The 16,167-nt window shown below is 53.3% G+C and overlaps 2 protein-coding genes across 11 annotated transcripts in view; one reads left to right on the forward strand and one right to left on the reverse strand.

The window, feature by feature from the left end:
* SYNRG (synergin gamma) overlaps positions 1-8,951 on the forward strand; it is a 48,582-nt gene extending 39,631 nt beyond the window's left edge. For 9 of the 10 annotated variants that reach the window (XM_083806772.1, XM_083806770.1, XM_083806774.1 and 6 more), the window contains one exon: positions 998-5,194. In XM_083806772.1, the coding sequence (XP_083662898.1) occupies positions 998-1,129 (132 nt within the window). In that variant the 3' untranslated portion in view covers positions 1,130-5,194. Of the gene's footprint in view, positions 1-997; positions 5,195-5,562 lie in introns of those variants that run through there. The other variant, XM_083806773.1, reaches the window with a different exon arrangement.
* DUSP14 (dual specificity phosphatase 14) lies at positions 6,858-8,831 on the reverse strand (the record flags this gene model as incomplete). Its single annotated transcript, XM_083806799.1, has 1 exon — positions 6,858-8,831. One exon carries the CDS (start codon positions 8,829-8,831, stop codon positions 8,235-8,237), a length of 597 nt encoding a protein of 198 aa, XP_083662925.1. The 3' UTR covers positions 6,858-8,234.
* Positions 8,952-16,167: the final 7,216 nt, after the last annotated feature.

The following is a 16,167-nucleotide window of genomic DNA, read 5'->3' on the forward strand; positions in this document are numbered from 1 at the left end:
TGCTCTATAGAGTCTCCCTTTTGTCTTGTCTGCATGCTTGTACCTTGTGAATAGCTTTCTGGTTTTGTGCTACTTCTGTTGTGTGGTAGAAAACTCACTGCAGCGAGTTTCTGAATTTGTAGCTGCCTGTGTGTCTGTTGCAAAAGGGTGGGGGAACGGTAGGGTTTTTGCTAGAAGTATTGCCTTTTGGCTATATGTAGTAGGCAATGGCATTTTTAGAAGTCTGTGCAGGAAATCCAAAGTGTAGGAAACGGGTTTAGAATTTTTTTTAAATAGGTAGCTGTGAAGCATTGGGAATGGAATGCTGCTGAAGTAGAAACAGCTGTTAACTGTTCTCCTTCTGAACAGGGGGGGAAAAATCAACGTTATCCCCGAGAGCCTAGATTTATTTAAAAATAAAAAATAATTTTCCCATCACATCTAAGCAGTATCTCCTAGCAACATACATTTGAGAGATACATACACTGAGAGATGTTTTAAGCTTATTCATGGCTTCATGCACTCCTATTGTAAAACAGATTCAATTACCAGAAAAAGGGGACCAACCTGAACCAGAAGTATGGTAGGATAATGCTAATATCAAGAATTGCACCTGCCTAAGTTACGGCAGAGTTTGACCCAGTGAAATAAACGTGATAGCTAGCAGAACAAGCTTTTGTTTCCTAGAGGATGCGAGAAACGAGATGGGTTAGTTACCAGGTGTCAGATGAGAGAGAATACTAATCAAATGGCTCCCTCCAACACACCGTGTAGCAGACTAAGTACCATCAGGTGTGGTGGCTGAAGGTTTTGTCCACCTGCAAACATTTTTGCAGACTAAAATGAAATATTTGTCTGCCTGCTCTGCTTCTGCAAGTGAAGATGGCTCATTCAGAGTGAGAGGGTCCAGGTTCTACCATGCTGGGGGTGAACACCTCTGCGATAGCCATTTTCCACTCTGTTTTATATCCTGGAGAAGATAAGACTTTCATACTTGTTTCAATTCTTGTTATTCTAGGCCTTTAATTCAGAAACGGATAATTTTAAGCTGGCATATGGAGGGCACCAATACCATGCCAGCTGTGCAAACTTCTGGATCAACTGCGTGGAGCCAAAGCCTCCGGGTCTCATTTTGCCTGACCTGCTCTGAAAGCAGTCGCGCTGAAGGTGGAGTATCGGGTCTGAAAATGCACCTCGGTTGGGGTAAATGGTGTGATAGAGTAAGTGGAAAGGCTTCTTTCAGCTGTGGTTAGGGTTTGAAATGCTTTGTTTTGATTTCTGTACAACAGTGGATTAAAGCCACTCTCGTATATGGAAGTTCCCCGTGAAGAATTGTACTTGAAATGGCTGGGGTTTCAGAAATAACAAGAAAAAAAAGGTGGAGTGGCACAAAATGCGGCGTTTCTTTCTCGATATGAAAGCGGGTAGGTCTTTGTGAAACAAACAAACAAAAAACCGGTCTGCCGTCCAAGTGTACAGACCTCTGTTAGAGGACAGTACCTAGTTTCCAAGACAAACTGAAACGCTAGACTGATTTGCATGGAAGTGACACTTAAAGACTTGAAGTACATATTTGCAAACAAATCTTTTCTTAATGTTTTGGGTGTCTGGATCATGATATTTTTCTTTAAATATTTGCTGCTATATTATTACAATGCATACGATGCACATGTCATGGTAACTTCCAAGGCAAAATGAATTACTGACTTGGAAGGAATTAGACTGTAGAGAGCCATTGTTTATTTAAATTTTCACTATTCTGAATTGTAAATTATTATAAAGTATTCATATGCTTAACTGGTTAGTACTGGGGTTTAAGAACGTGGAAAAATTGTTTAAATTTTCTCTACCATATCTGGACTCTTTAGTACAGGCAACTGGATTTTAAAGCTTGCAATCTTTGCTGTTCTATTGTAAATACTGGCTAATATTTGCTCTTGGACTTGTCCTGAACTACAGCTGTGGTTTGTTACGTTTCTCCTGACGCTTTGGTAGTTGTGTGGCTGCATCACTGTTGAAAACTGGACTCCACTGATACTGCGTGTCTGCTCCTGTACATATTCCCTTTTTTGTGTGTTACCTGCTTCCCCCGATGGGATGCAGGCATGTAACTTGTGCAATGCAGTGCTACCTGTGGTAACGTGTTTTCCTGACTCAGAACTGGCAGTACGAGGTGGCCCTTAGCTCCTGCTGCAGGTGGGTGTGATCCAGCACTGAAAGTTGGGCTTAAGCAGACTGCTTTTCGAAGCCGGCTGCTGCCGATCTACCATTTTGTTCCTTATGGTAGGAACACCTATCGAATAGGAAGAGATTAGTATAATAGACTATCACAAAGTGTTGCCCATAAATTTGAAGTAACCACTTCTTTCTTTCAATATGATGACAGTGCCATCAGCTGCAGTGATAGTTACAGAGTTTTAAACCCACTGGGAGCTTCGTGGCGTTATTTTAAGAGCCTTACCGCTATACATCCTATTCAGTTTGCTTCATTCTTTGACTTCAGTTTCTCAGTTCTCTAGAAAATCTCTGTTCTCCAAAGATATCAACAGCTTTTCCAAGCTACTCTTGCCTTCATTGAGAGTAGCTGATGTTGACAAGTAATTATTTGCTGAAATTGAAATTACAAAGAGGAAAATTGTTGTCTCTTTGGAAGAGGACAAGGTCAGGGAACACTTGAGCAAACTGGACAATCGCAAGCCCATGGGCTGTGATGCGAGGCACCCACAAACCCAGAAGGAGCTGGCAGATGTGACTGCAAGGCCACTCTCTATAGTCTTTGCTTGGGCTGACAAACATCTCATGGAGTTCAGCAGAACAGGACCCGGGGGTCCTGGCGGACACCAAACTGAACACGGGTCAGCAACGTGCCCTCGCTGCCAAGAAGGCCAGTGGTATTCTTGGCTGCATTAGGCAAAGCATCGCCAGCAGGTCAGGAGAGGTGGTCGTTCCCCTCTGCTCAGCATTGGCGAGGCCTCACCTGGAGCGCTGTGCCCAGGTCTGGGTCCCCAGTAAAAGGGAGACCTGGACATACTGGAAAGAGCCCGGTGGAGGGCCACCAAGATGCTCAAGGGACCGGAGCACCTCTCCTGTTATGAGAGGCTGGGAGCTGGGGCTGTTCAGCCTGGAGAAGAGGGGGCTGGGGGGGGATCTCATCCACAGGCTGCCCGAGGGGCTGGGGGCTCCTCTGGGAGAGCTCCAGCAGCCTGGACATGGGGCTGGGTCCCCTGCCGGGGGGGGCCGTGCTGGGGCTGGGGTGGCACCAGAGGGACCCTGCAATCCCTGCCAGCCTCAACCAGTCTGTGATTTAAAAAAAATAAGTCTTGGCTATACTAAACTATTAATTATGCCGAATTAAAGAATTTTGGCTAATAAGAGTGTTAGGTGTCCGGCCCCTTATTTACCCAAATTAAAATAAATCTTCCTGCCGCCTGAAATTAGCTTATTCATAAACTCAGCAACTTGTGCCTCCAGTTGCAAGCTCAAGCTAATCAAGTGGCAGATTTTCAGTAGTGCGACAGTGACTGCTTGCCTTCTGCTGCCCAGTAATTATCAGAAAAGGAGGAAAAAAAAAAAAGCAGTCAGTCTTTACTCGCTCTCTGATTCATTTATTAGGTGTGAAATAGTTACAGTAGCCTGCACCATAGCTGTTGACCACATACATTGTTTTCCCTCGTACTTAGGGGCTGCTGGGTACCAGTGGAAGTGTTCCCATTGATGTCCGGGGTCTGTGCAGCACAGTAAGCAAGCACTTGCCTTTGCATAGTGAGCTACAGAAGCACTTAAGCATTGTCTGGCTTCAAGCTAATGCCTCGCCTTGCTGCTAGCAAGGGGACTTGTCGAGTGGTTTTTGTATCTGGCTGACGCAAAGGCTGTTGCTTATGAAAATGCTATATTGGGAAAAGGGAATTTATTGTTAGCACGGGCTTCCACCACAGTTCCTGAACACTTAACTGGATACGTGTTCTTTTCTAATTAAAAGAGAATGCCACAAAAAAAAAAAAAAGGCCACAACGTGAAACTAAAAGCAACCAATATTTCAAAAGCAGTATGAGATGTACTGTCATAAAAGCCTTTTTCAGTGATGTTTTTCTTGTCACGTACATATTAAGCAAGTAAGTTCCCTCTCTAAGACGTAGCCAGTGTGTCTTTTGGCCCATAAAAGTAAGGAATCGACATTTACAATTATAATTGCAGCAGAGCTTACTGAAGTATGACACTGCTAGTCACTTGCTCCCTACAGACGGGAGAGCAGCAGGCAATATTAATGTGTTCGTGGCAAGCAGAAACCATTGTTCTGCACACCTTTACGTCATGGGAATACATCAAATGTTTTACATGCAGATCCCCTTGATAAAGGCATTGCACAACGAGGATCGTTTCACTCTCATACCCCAGTCATTAAAATGACTCACTGTTGCACTCAGCATCTCCTCAGACATCGCACTGCTAGCCAAAGCCTGGTGTCCTTGCAATCTGTATCCAAGGTTACAATATTTTCTACGGTGCATTGTAACAGACCATGCTCCCCTGCCTCCTTTGCATACAGGCTAATGGACATGCTGCCTTCTGCTTTGGTTGTGCTGAATTTTATAAATATAGCCCCTTTTGCTGGATGTGCTCTTTCACTAGGGAAAAAAAAGAAACCTGGTTTTCTTCTTCCTTTTTTTTAATGTGTGTGTTCTCTGGAGCTGCCTTGGGATTACCTATGAAAAGTGATTTTTCTATATATTTGTGTATATTTGGAGTTGTAAGAGATTGTTCCTTTGGTTGATTTAATTTATATCATTTTGCCCGGTTGTGTTCCTGCTGCTTCTGTGCTATCTTAGTGCATTTTGGCTTTTCCTCGGTGGCAGGAGCTCTAGGGAGCAACCCAACTGTTCGAGCCTGTGTCCTGCCCATCCGCTGTCACGTTTTGTTTCGAGTACCTTCACGAGCTTGTTGACCTGTATTTGCTGTGTAGCAGTTGGGAGGTTATTTGTGGCGTGGGAATTGTTACGTCCTGCTCTTGAACATTCCTCTGAATTTTCGTCTCTGGCAGCAGCTTCCCTTCACCTGGGTTTGCTTTCAGCAGCTCCTTGAGAGCGGTGCAGCAGAAACGAGGGGAGAGTGGAGCTCGGTAAAACCCAACGAATGCTGTTTTCTAGTTAGCTTCATGTCAGATTAATTAAACTTGAAACAAAAACTGCCTTTTCAATAAAAGCTGCTATTGTACAAACTGCTTTTTCTCAAAGATTTTTTTGATCTCTGGGCCGGTATTTAATTCCGTTTCTCAGTGTTAAAATATAAATGTCATAATTTTATGAAGAAAAGTGGTCAGAAAACGTCTCTTCGTATTGTGATTCCTTTTTCTCCCCATTGGGATGCTATTTGTCTTCCAGAAGTGGTTTTGTGATTAGTTGTTGGAGCTCTTTCAGTTTGTGCTGTGCTGGAGTCACTGCAGACATTTTGAATCCAAGGAGGAAAAGTGTTATTAATTGACTTTTTAGTCAATTGTTCACTCCCTTAATTCTTGCAATGACTTACAAATGTTTTGTTGGGATTCAAACCTCAATTTCAATGAAGAACCCATTTCATTCCTGACAGAGCCATGGGGTGGCTTTTTCGGGGGTGCAGCCGGACAAAACGCGGCGCTGCCTGCGGGACCAGAGCTGCCCTTGCCACCGCGCTCCCCGGGCGGCGTCGGGGCAGGGCAAAACCTTCCCCTGGCTCGGGAGAAACTTGGAGAGCTCGACCAGAAGGGCCTTACGCGAAGCCGTATACGCAAAGTCATCTTCGTGGCTCGTATTTGCAAGATGCCTCACCAAATAACATCCAACTACTCTGAAATAATTGCAGACACACGGTTTCCAGAATGGGTAGCAGGAGGAACGACTGAACTGTGCTGCGCTCTCCTCTTTGGTTTCTGTAAGTTTAAGGATGCATGATGAAAAACTGGATTTTGAGGGGGAAAACCACTCAGGTAGATACCTGCTCTTGCAACGAGGAATTTGTGCGGAGAAATACCGCTAAGTATTAATACCATGGCAATTCTCCATAATATAATCTTTACTGGGTATTTTTTATTAATGAAGTCTTTATTTCATGATGTGCTGTATCAGGCAATTATATTTTAAAACAATATTATTAATATTATAATATTGTTAAATTATACATGGTCAATTTTTAGGTGTTTAACTTGGAAAATAGATTTTTTCCCCTCTAATATGTCATGCTTTCAGAATGTCTGCAGACTAATTATCAGTCTTCATTTTTAATCTCTAGTTCATTTTCTTGCTTACCATTGCCCCGGTGCAGTTTAACTGGGGAGGAAGATGAGCGGAGTGTAGTTTTTAGATGGGCAGTCTGTCTCCTGTCTGCTTGTCACTGCACTGCCAGGAGAGACAACCAGCGAAACCTGACCTGTTCACAGCTTGTGGCAAAAAAAAACTCGCTCATTTCAGTGGGCAAAAGACTTCCTCTGCTGGTGCAGGACTGCTCTGAGATGCATGCACTGATGTTAGGAAAAAGTGCTGAAGTACTTTGGCTTTTTCACTTGCAGTTTTGTCTAAGTGCATCCTAGATCAAAAAAAAAAAGGGTTTCCAGGTGGAAGGGGCTGTAGTTGCATGTAGGAAACTCCTTTGGACTTTGCAGTATGGAGGAATTTGCAGTAACTGATTTTGAAATAGCCAAAGGACTTGCCTGGCTTTCCTGATGATGGTCAGGAATTGCAGGACCCCTGGATGGACTGAGAACAGATCAGCCAAGTGACTGGCACAGATCACGTTATTTTGCTCAAGACTAAGCTCCAGACTCGTATCAAGCCCCTGCTCAGGATTACACCATGTTCCCACTGTTACTTCAGATACATTAGCACAGTTCTGAATAGGAAGCCAACACATGTTCTTGTTTAATCTTTATTGATTTTTTTTTTACAAGTATAGAATCTCATTTAAATCAGATAGCTATCTCAGCATCCAGCAATCTGCGTACTCCTCCTCCTGAGATGCAGCAGAGGACACAAACGTCTCACTGAGGAAGGGGCTTGCTTTGTTCTCCTGGTGATGTGTTAACGAAACCCGGTCCCCGCTATCCGCGGGGAGGGGAGCGATGTTCGGCTCGCAGGGGCTACACCACGGGAAGGTTTCTCCCACTTCTCAGGTTGGAATCTTTCTCATCGCGAACAGAACAAGGCAAAGCCTTCTCCATAAAGCCATCCTCGTCCGGGAGGTTTCACAGATCGCCTTTTTGTGCGGAATAATTCTAGAATGCAACATAACCTTGAGGACATAATGAAGTGTTTTAGAAATGGGCTAAGGCAGATCACGACCGTACTTAGAGCTAAGTAATCAAGCGGATTTACCTACTTCCAATTTACTGGTTGATTGAATATTAGAAAACACAGCTCAGCCCTTTTGGAAGGTGGCCATGCACGCAGTTTCCTAAACGTTTCTTTGGCTGGTCAGTGCAGGAAGGGTTAACCTTCCACATCTGTCTTGAGCCACACATGGACAAATTCTGTTTACTTTCCACCCACAAAAAACACCGGTATTTTTCAGAAGTGTAAGTGTATTCCAGGACTATTGCCCTGGCATGGAATGAGTGAAAAAGGACTTTGTATTTATTTTGATTCCAATCGTTCAGATTTTATTTTACTTGTGGCTGACACGGACTGACTTCACTCTTTTTGACTTTTAATACAGATTAAGAGCTGACTAAAGATCTCAAACACTATATACTGAGAGTCACTACAGCTGTTAAAGAAAACACCAGCACTAGCAACACAACTCCACTCCTTCCTTCCTGGCTCTTGGTAAAACCCCCTGCCTTAGAGCAGGACTTCCCTCGGTCTGTGCTAGCGCCGCTCCCTAGCCACTACAGGATTTTGCAAGGAAGCAAACAAGCTATTAAAGAAATATCCAGGCTACCGCATCACAAAGCGCACTTTGTTCATCAACTCTGCCAAATGCCTTTTAGGCCTTTCCTCGTAGGATACTAATAAACTGACTAAAAAGAGAGGGAAGGTTTATGAAAGGAGAATAAACTTATAAGGAGACCTCGTTCTGCTAAATCAGAGAAATATGGATGGGGAATCCCTGTAGAGAGAAATGCGTCGAAGGGAACCGTTGGCCTTGCAGGTTAGTGAGGTGAGAATCAGTTGAGGTTCTGCTGTATGGTAAAGAACCAAAGTTGGCTGTAGAAAGAGAAGGGAATGTCTCCAGTCTGGCCGACTCAGAACAGCGTGTCCCTTCTGTTGTGCTTCCTGTCTGCAGTCCCATTAAATTCCCCAGTAAGGCATCAGGGGTCTCCTCTCTCTCTCGTAAACGTCTGGGATGATGCCATATGGTGTCTGTACCATTTTAACCGTCGTCTTCCCAAACAGCTTCCTCTCGTAGTCTATCAGTTGCCTCCAGAAGCCCACGTTGGGGCGTATAACGGGGCGCCTCGATTTGACCCAGTTGTATGCCTCGAACAGGGACACCTTGTGGTACTTCATCAGGTAGGCGATGCACAGCGTGGCCGACCTGCTCACGCCGGCCGCGCAGTGGACTAGGGTGGCCCCGTGCTTCCGCGCCACGCTGTTTATCTTGTCGGCGACGCTGTCGAAGTACAGGGAGATGGGGGCGTTGGGCATGTCAGCCAAAGGCACTTTCACGTATTCGAACTGGGGCCAGTTGAAGTTGGGAATCTCGATGGTTGCGTTGATTATGCAGGTGATCCCCCGGGACAGGAGCAGGTGCCGGTTGGAGGCGACGCTGCCCCGGCTCAGGTACAGCGAGGGGGTGATTTGGGCGATGCCCCCGAGGGCACCTTCAGAGAGCATTCGTGGAGCCATCAGAGTTCTCGGTAAGGAGTTGTGGCTTCTGGAGGTCATGGAGGATCTTGGCGCTCACACTTCCATTATGGGAAGGGATCCAACGGGATCTTCAGCCAAGGGAAGGATTGTCTGGCCTGGCGGCGCTAGGACAGCGAGAGCTTCCACCGCTTAGTCACTGCAAAACACAAGCAACACCACGTGAGCGGGGCGGCTGTCCGCTGAGACCACGTCTGTGCAAGAGAAGGAAAACCCAACTCACCCCGCTGTGGCCTGGACACCCCGCTACCGGCAAACCTCGGCAGGGTAAGGCTGTTCTGGGTTTGTACAGTGCTTATTACCACGGGGCCCCCAGGCGTTGCCAGGACAGATATTAACCAAAAGAAAAATCTTCCAGCCTAATTAGGTCCAATTACTCGTCGAGGGCTTAGGCAGCCTACCTCTGGGCCCGGACAGAATTTCAACCAGATTAGCGCGTGGAAGATTAGTTACACCTTTTTCACATTCAAAAGCAGCAACTTCACAGCTGGCTGGAGTCCAAGGGGAAGGTGAGACGCTCAGGCTGGATACGGATGCCAGCAATTTACCCTGCCCTCTCCCAGTGCCACCCTTCTTTTTCTTTTTTTTTTTTAGGTATATGAAAGGCCCTGCCAAAATACATAAACATAGGAAAGTTGCTCATTAGAAAAGGCGGTGAGTCATGTCCATCTAGCTCACTAATCGGCTCTCCGTGAGGCTGGGGAAGTGTGGAAAGAGTGACCTGGTTATGTCAGAAGCCGGGAGTAAAACTGAAGCAGAGGTAGGGACAAGGGAGGCTCTTTTCCTGCTGCCGTAATGACTGACGAACGTTTTGGAGAGAGCCACGCTCTGCAGAGGCTTGGGTTCGCCCGCTGTGGGCCCCAGGAAGGACGAGATCCGGGCACTCCTGCTTTTTCAAAGGCCAGAGTTCAAAACTAAATACCTGCTTTTATCTCCCCTACTCCTTTAGGACTTCCCCAAAGCCAGCGGAGAAGCTGTAAGCTTGGGGACGAGCCCTGGGGCATTAATAACCTGCAAGTCACTTCTGCCTGTGCTGTCTCCAGCTGGGACTGCCCCGGGGCTGCAGAGCTGCTGCTTCACCTCCCAGGCATGTCTGAGCCCACCCGTGGTGCCCTCGGGCTCCACGTGGGCTCCGGGTGGTGCTCAGGGTGCCTGCCCCCAGCAGTCAGCGCCCAGGTTCAGAGCCCTCAGCGCTCCCGGCGCGGCACTGCCCGCCTCAGGGGGCCGTGGCGGTTCCCAGAGGTGCCACCTCTCCCTGCTGCTTTCCCTACCTGTTTTTTTCCTTCCCTGTTTCCCAGGGAAGGCCAAGGTGGGGGCAGAGCCAAGCTGGGCCCCCCCCCCCCCCAAGGGCTGCGCCTCGCACACCCTGACACCGCAGCGCAGCGGCCTGCCCGCGGCTGGGGCCCTGGGAAACACCGGCAGGTCTCAGCAGCGGCCGCTAGCGCTGCCAGCGCATTTTTGGCACGCATTTGCAGTATGGTAACTTAACGAGCATAACGCAGTCTCCTCTGTGGCTTGTTCCCTGCTGGCAGCTACTTGAGCAGCTCCTGAAACCGTGGGCCCGACGCGCGGGCGCTGCGAGGGTTCGTGCCCCACCGGGAAGATTTTTGCTGCAGCTGCGAGCGCCCAGCTTCTCCTGCAGCCCCCCCCTCCCCAGCCACAGCCACCCAGCCGGAGCAGCAGTGAAGGTGGTGTTTTTCCAAAGGAATGGAGGTCTTGGAGCATGGGAAATCCCTGCCCAGATGTCTGTTACTGACAACGCGAAGGATTTGGGCGCTTACACTCTGAAACAAACTGGTCCAAGTCACCGACCGGCACCCGGACGCGGCGGGCTGCTGCAGCTGGGGTGTCCCGTGGAGCGTGTCCAGCCCTGAGATGGGAAGAGAAGAAAACGTGGGAGTTATCAGGCTGTGGGCCCAGTCAGGACACCAGGAGCTCCCCCCTCCAAGGAATTCACTCTTAAGTTCTCCTTCCCTGCACCAAGGGCACCTGGGAAGCGTTTGGGGTTTTCCTCTTCCACCACGAGCCTTAGAAACATGCCCTTGCCTCCAGCATCCGTCAAGCTCTCTCCTACTCCCAGAGCTCTGGGGTGAATCTGAGTTTCTCCAGGCAGTGCCCAAAGCTCTCTCCTCTGGGAGCCCCTCTGCAAGGGCTGTGCTATGAACTCCCCCTCCCCAGGCCCACGCCAGCAGGGGAGGCGCTGGGATTGCAGGGGCAAGGGGCAGAGCTGGCGCCAAGAGCTGCAGCATCCCTCCCCTGGGAAGCAGAGGACCGGGGGGGGGGGGGGGGGGGGAGCACCCCCCCCCCCTTCCTGTACTCCTCCAGCTAGCCCAAAATGAACAAATCCCAGAAGCGTGGGCGCAGCACGGGAACAGCGGCAGAGCCGCCCGCGGGGATGTGCTGCAGGAGCGCGAGCCCACGCAGGGAGAGCGTGAGCAGCGCCTGCCCCCGGAGCAGCTCCGAGAAGCCAGCCTCGCGCCGCGGCTAGCGGCCGTGCCCCTGGGGACAGCAGGGGAAAGGGCTCGGCTTCCCCCTGCGTGGCCATAAAACGAGGAAGGAAACCGCACGGCCAGGGAGCGAGGGGAAGCGGGCCTGGGGCTGCTGGCGGGTGCCGGCGCTGGGCAGGCAGCGTGCGCGGTGCTGCCGGCGGGCAGGGCGGGCCGGGAGCTCTGGCGGAGCTGGGAGCAGGCGGAAGGCAAACCCAAACAGGATTTTTAGCTCCACGCCTCCCTCCAGGAGGGCTGGGAAGCGTTAGTGTGGCGGCGACCTGCAAACACGCTGCAGCCGCGGGGCCGGGGCAGGGCTGCTCCTGCGGAGCCCAGCCAGGAGCGCACAGGGAGGGCCCCGCCGGTTTCCCTTACAAATTGCTGAATCCAGGCCTTCGTTCGCGCGTTTGTCACCGGGTTAGCGAGACCACGCACGGCACCTGAACAGAAACATCTCCCGAGTCCTCCCGGTGGCATGAGCGAGCAGCCGGCAGCCAGCAGGGTGGTCGGGGTTCGGGTCCCTCTGGGATTTGGCCTTAGCGAACGGCAGGGCACGTGCTACGGGCTGCCACAGAAGTCCCCGGGCCCACCCACGGGGCTCACCCCACCTCTGCGAGCACCGCATGTCGCCTAAGCACCCCTGGGCCAGCCCTGATTTGGTCCGCGGGTGCCAGGCAGTGGGGAGAAGGGTGGATTTTGTTACACCAACAGTCCTCTCGTCCTCGGGCACAAAGCATCACCGCCGGAGGAGCTGTGAGCCTGAAGGCAGCCTCTGCTGCACCCCAGGCCCCAGCCAGCCCCGGTCGGTGCGTGCTGCTGGCCCCGTGGGGCTGCAGACGACGGCCGTGTCCCCACGGGGTCCTGCAGCCCCAGCTCCGTGTGGTGCCGGCGTGATCCTGCCCTCCTCCGCTCCGTGCTAGGGCGCGTCACTCTCCGGCGCCACGCACGTTTCCTCCTCAGCCCAAGGATTCGTATTTTGATGAAAAGATGAGCTCTAATGCGTCAAAAGCCAGCGGAGAGAACCTTTTGGTCTTAAAACGTTGAGATGGCCGAGCCGGCTGGTCTCGGCGGTGGGAGCAGGGCTTGGTTTGGCAGCGGGGCTGCGACAGCCGGCGGCGTCCGCTCCTGGAGCCGGCTGCGCGGGTGCTCGCCGCTGCCACGGCCCCTCGGGGGCGAGGGGCACTCGGGGCGCCTTGGGAAGGGCCCTGCTGCCTTCCATAACGCGGCTCCCGTTCGCAGGCACCGACTGATCCGGACATTTGCATGTGACGGGCTGGGCTCACTCAGCAAACAACACAGGCGCCGGGGCTGGCAGCGAGCTGCCCGCGTACCGCGACGGCACCGCGCGGCCAGGACGGACAGAGTCGGACGAGAGGCTCCCTGCTACAGAGGCCACCGCTCAGCCAGGAGGAGGGGAGCGGCACGAGGGATGTCTGTGCCGCCCCTGCTCGCAGCAGCGGGGCACCGGGGCGGTTTTGGGGCCGGCTGGGAGCGCAGGCAGCGCGCCCGCAGGCCCACGTCTCGGTTACGTGCCACCTCCCCGGGGCAGGCCGGAGGGGCCCCAAAACGGCTGCTCGCTGGCAGCGCTGCCTCCGCTCTCCTCCAGAAACGGTTAACGTCTCGCCGAGGTCCGCGTTATGTAAGCGGCCGACACGGCTGCTGCGCTCGGACCCAACGCGGCGCCGCGGGGGGCTGCCAGGAGCGTGGCCCTTCCCCGCGCCGCGGCTGTGCAGCGGGAGCTGGCTGGGATGGGGGGGTGCCACCGACCGCAGCGCGCCGCCCGGGGCCTGTGACAGCTCGGGCCTCCTGCCCACGCAGCGGGCTCAGCAGCTGCCGGCCCGCGGGAGCCTGAAAACGCACATGGGGGGGGTCTCACCGGGTACGGGTGGCGGGGCTGCCTCCTGTGCGGCGCGGCCGCTTCAGGTGGCGGTGAGAGGCTTCAGCTGCCCCTGGGAGCTTTCTCCCATCGCTCACGCCTGGCCCCCAGCCGGCTTCGGACAAAGGTTCCCTGAAGCCTGCCGCTTCGCTCCCGTGAAGTGCCGGTTGCCTTCCTTAGCGCCCCCGAGTTCATCCCGGCCCGGCCCCCGCTGTGACCCTGCGCTGCTCTGCGCCGTGCAGCGGTTCCCATCGTCGCGCTGGGGCAGGGAGACGGGGAAGGAGCCAAGCGGCTCTTCCCAGCCGCTGCTCCAGGCAAAACAAGCAAAAAAAAAAAATAAAAACCAAAAAACCAGCGAGGGAACCGGCTGAAGACGAAACGAGCCACACGCAGCCAGCCCTCGGCTGTGCCGCCCGCGGTCCCTGCGTGGCAGCGGCAGTCCCAGGGGAGCAGCAGGGTCCCCGGCACGCAGAGCCCCCCGAACCTCCCTGCTGCAGGCCCGGCGCCTCGCCTGCTCCCAGCACGGGGGTTTTGTTGTTCCCCGCAAACGCGAGGAGAGGCTTGGGGCGCAGCACGGCTCGCCGGTGGGCTGGCTGCCACCAGGTGTTCCTGCCACGGCACCCTCGTCGCTGAGCTGATCCCAATTAACAGGCTAATTAATCTTGCAACAGCCCTGACCCACAGCAAACTCCTTCCAGGCTCTGCCTCGCGCTTCCCCATCCACAGACGCCGGCTGCCGCCGTGTGCTCCTCCCGCTGGGGACCCCGGCGTGGGGTCCTGGGGCTCCCCAGCCCCGGCGGCACAGGGTCCCTGGGGTCCCCGGTGGCACAGGGGTGGGGACGAGTGCAGCCTCCTCCCCCCAGGGAACTGGAGGGTTCTGCCGTGTCCCTCATCTGCTTAACGAGGGGTGGGGGAAGCGATTGGGTAATTACAGCCCGGAGATAAGCCTGGTCTCCAAAGCCTCCAGCTCCCCTCTGCGCAGCTCTCCCCAGGAGGGGTTTGCGGGGACGGGGCGCTGCCTCCCCAGCCCCTGCTGCAGCGGGGACCTCGCTTCTGCCCCCGGGGACTGGTTCTCCTCGCCTGGTGCCTCCAGCACGCTACGTCGCTGCGTGGGGTAAGTCTGGCGAGCTCGCGTCGGGCACCGTGGCTGTTTTTGCTGTGCGCAGAGGCCGAGCTGTGTGGTTCCTCCGTGGCTGGTCCCCCAGGAGATGGGGCAGGTGCCCCGCTGCAGGGGAGGCCCATGAAAGCGGATCCCTGCGAGGCTGCCTGTGCCCATCTCTGTAGGGCTGGAGGGGCAGCTGAGCGCGACACCAGCTTGCCACTGACTCAGGCTGGGTTTCCTGATGGTGGAGGGGCTCCTCTCCAGGCAAGGGGGTTTTCAGAAGCAGTAAGATAACACCTGTATGACGGTTTGAATATCGGACGCTCCGCTCCCTCAGAAAGGCTGCTGCTGGCAGCGCTTGCGGGTCTTCTGTTCCAAGTCTCCTAATAGTTGGGATTTCCTCCTCTCTTTTTGGTTCCCAAAACACAGCTCTGTTAGTGAAGGCTGAAAGTCCCACAGGAGAACATTCTTGGTCCCCGGACCTCCTGAGAAAGGCTTGAAAACACCCCTGAAAGCTCCAAAGGCTGAGGCAAACACAGGCAGAGGTCACAGTTAAACACGCTGCGGTCTCTAGGACATGAGAGGGCCTCGCTTACTGGGCTCAGACAATGAGCTGGCAAGTCTGAGCTTCGTGTTTCTTATTCTGGGGCTGCTGGGAGTCTTTCCTCTGACTTCTTTGTTGTTTTGGATGATTTTTAAGGGCTCTTTTAGCTTGAGAGCAGAGGCACTGACTTGTTCCTAAGTGGCCGGAGTGAGGCTTGCAGCAGGTACTGGTCTGTGTGGCAGTAGCACAGTAGTAACGCACCTGGAAGAGGTGAAAACGTCTCCCCTGCTCCCCAGGGGCTGCCTGAGGTCCTGCAGACGCCTCACTCGGTGGCCAGATCCCCGGAGGGGCGGCTGGTCCTGCTCCGGCCTCTGCTGCTGCTGCCCTCGGCGTCCTGCTCTTCCCTGCAGCCCGTGGGAGGGCTGTGCGGTGCTGGGGACAGCAGGGACGCTGCGGAGCAAAGCGGGTGGCAGGGCCCGAGAGGCGTCCCAGCGAGTTCAGTGCTGAAGGAGGACAAAATGAACCGGGAGCTGTGCTTCCCCAAAAAGGCAGAGAAGCAGAAGCCCCCAGTTTGTTTCCTGGAGCATCATCTGGGATTCGAAGCAGGTTTGTGGGCTGGGAGTATGAAATGTCAGTATTGAAGCGAGCTTCTCCCCCTTCCCAGGAGAGGTAAAGTTATTCATTTTAGAGATGACAAATGCTTTCTAATGCTGCAGTAAAGAGAAGAGTCAATATTGCAGGCGCTGAATGAATGAGCCTGCTCAGGGCTCTTCCTAGCCAGGCTGAACAGAAAATTGCTTTGGAAATGGTCTCGGAGAACAGCATTTAAAACAAATTTCAGCAGAGAGCACAAACTGCAGCCATTCCCAGGGTCAGGCCTTGCTCGTACCGCGTCCGGGGGACTTTGAAGCGGGTTCGGGGCCGTCGGGCAGCCCTGCCTCTCCTGGGCAGCGAGGATGTGCTGAGCCTGCTGGCTTCTTGCTCCTCGGCAGCCGCTTGCTCCGCTGGGGCTCGTTGCTCTCCTGCCTCCGGCTGCCCATGGCTGTGCTCCGGGAGCTGTGAGTGCTCCAGGCCCCTCTCGGGAGCGTGGAGGGATGGGCAGTTTGGTTTGGGCATGGGGAAACAGGAGGGGCAGGGGGAGATGTGGGGTGTGACAAAGGATGCCCCCGCCGTACCTTACGCCTGTGACAATCCCCGTGCCGATTCCTACGCGCGGGCTGCGTTACCCTGTTGGGCAAGCGCAGGATGGAAGCTGTCGGATGTTAAATCAGATAACCACCTGCCTCCCAGGAGCTCTGAGCAGGCCCGGCTGCTTGCACAGCACCCAGCACAACCGGGTGCCCCGTGCC

The sequence above is a fragment of the Anser anser genome (genome assembly GCF_964211835.1).
Source record: "Anser anser genome assembly, chromosome: 20".
Taxonomy (NCBI): Eukaryota; Metazoa; Chordata; class Aves; order Anseriformes; family Anatidae; genus Anser; species Anser anser.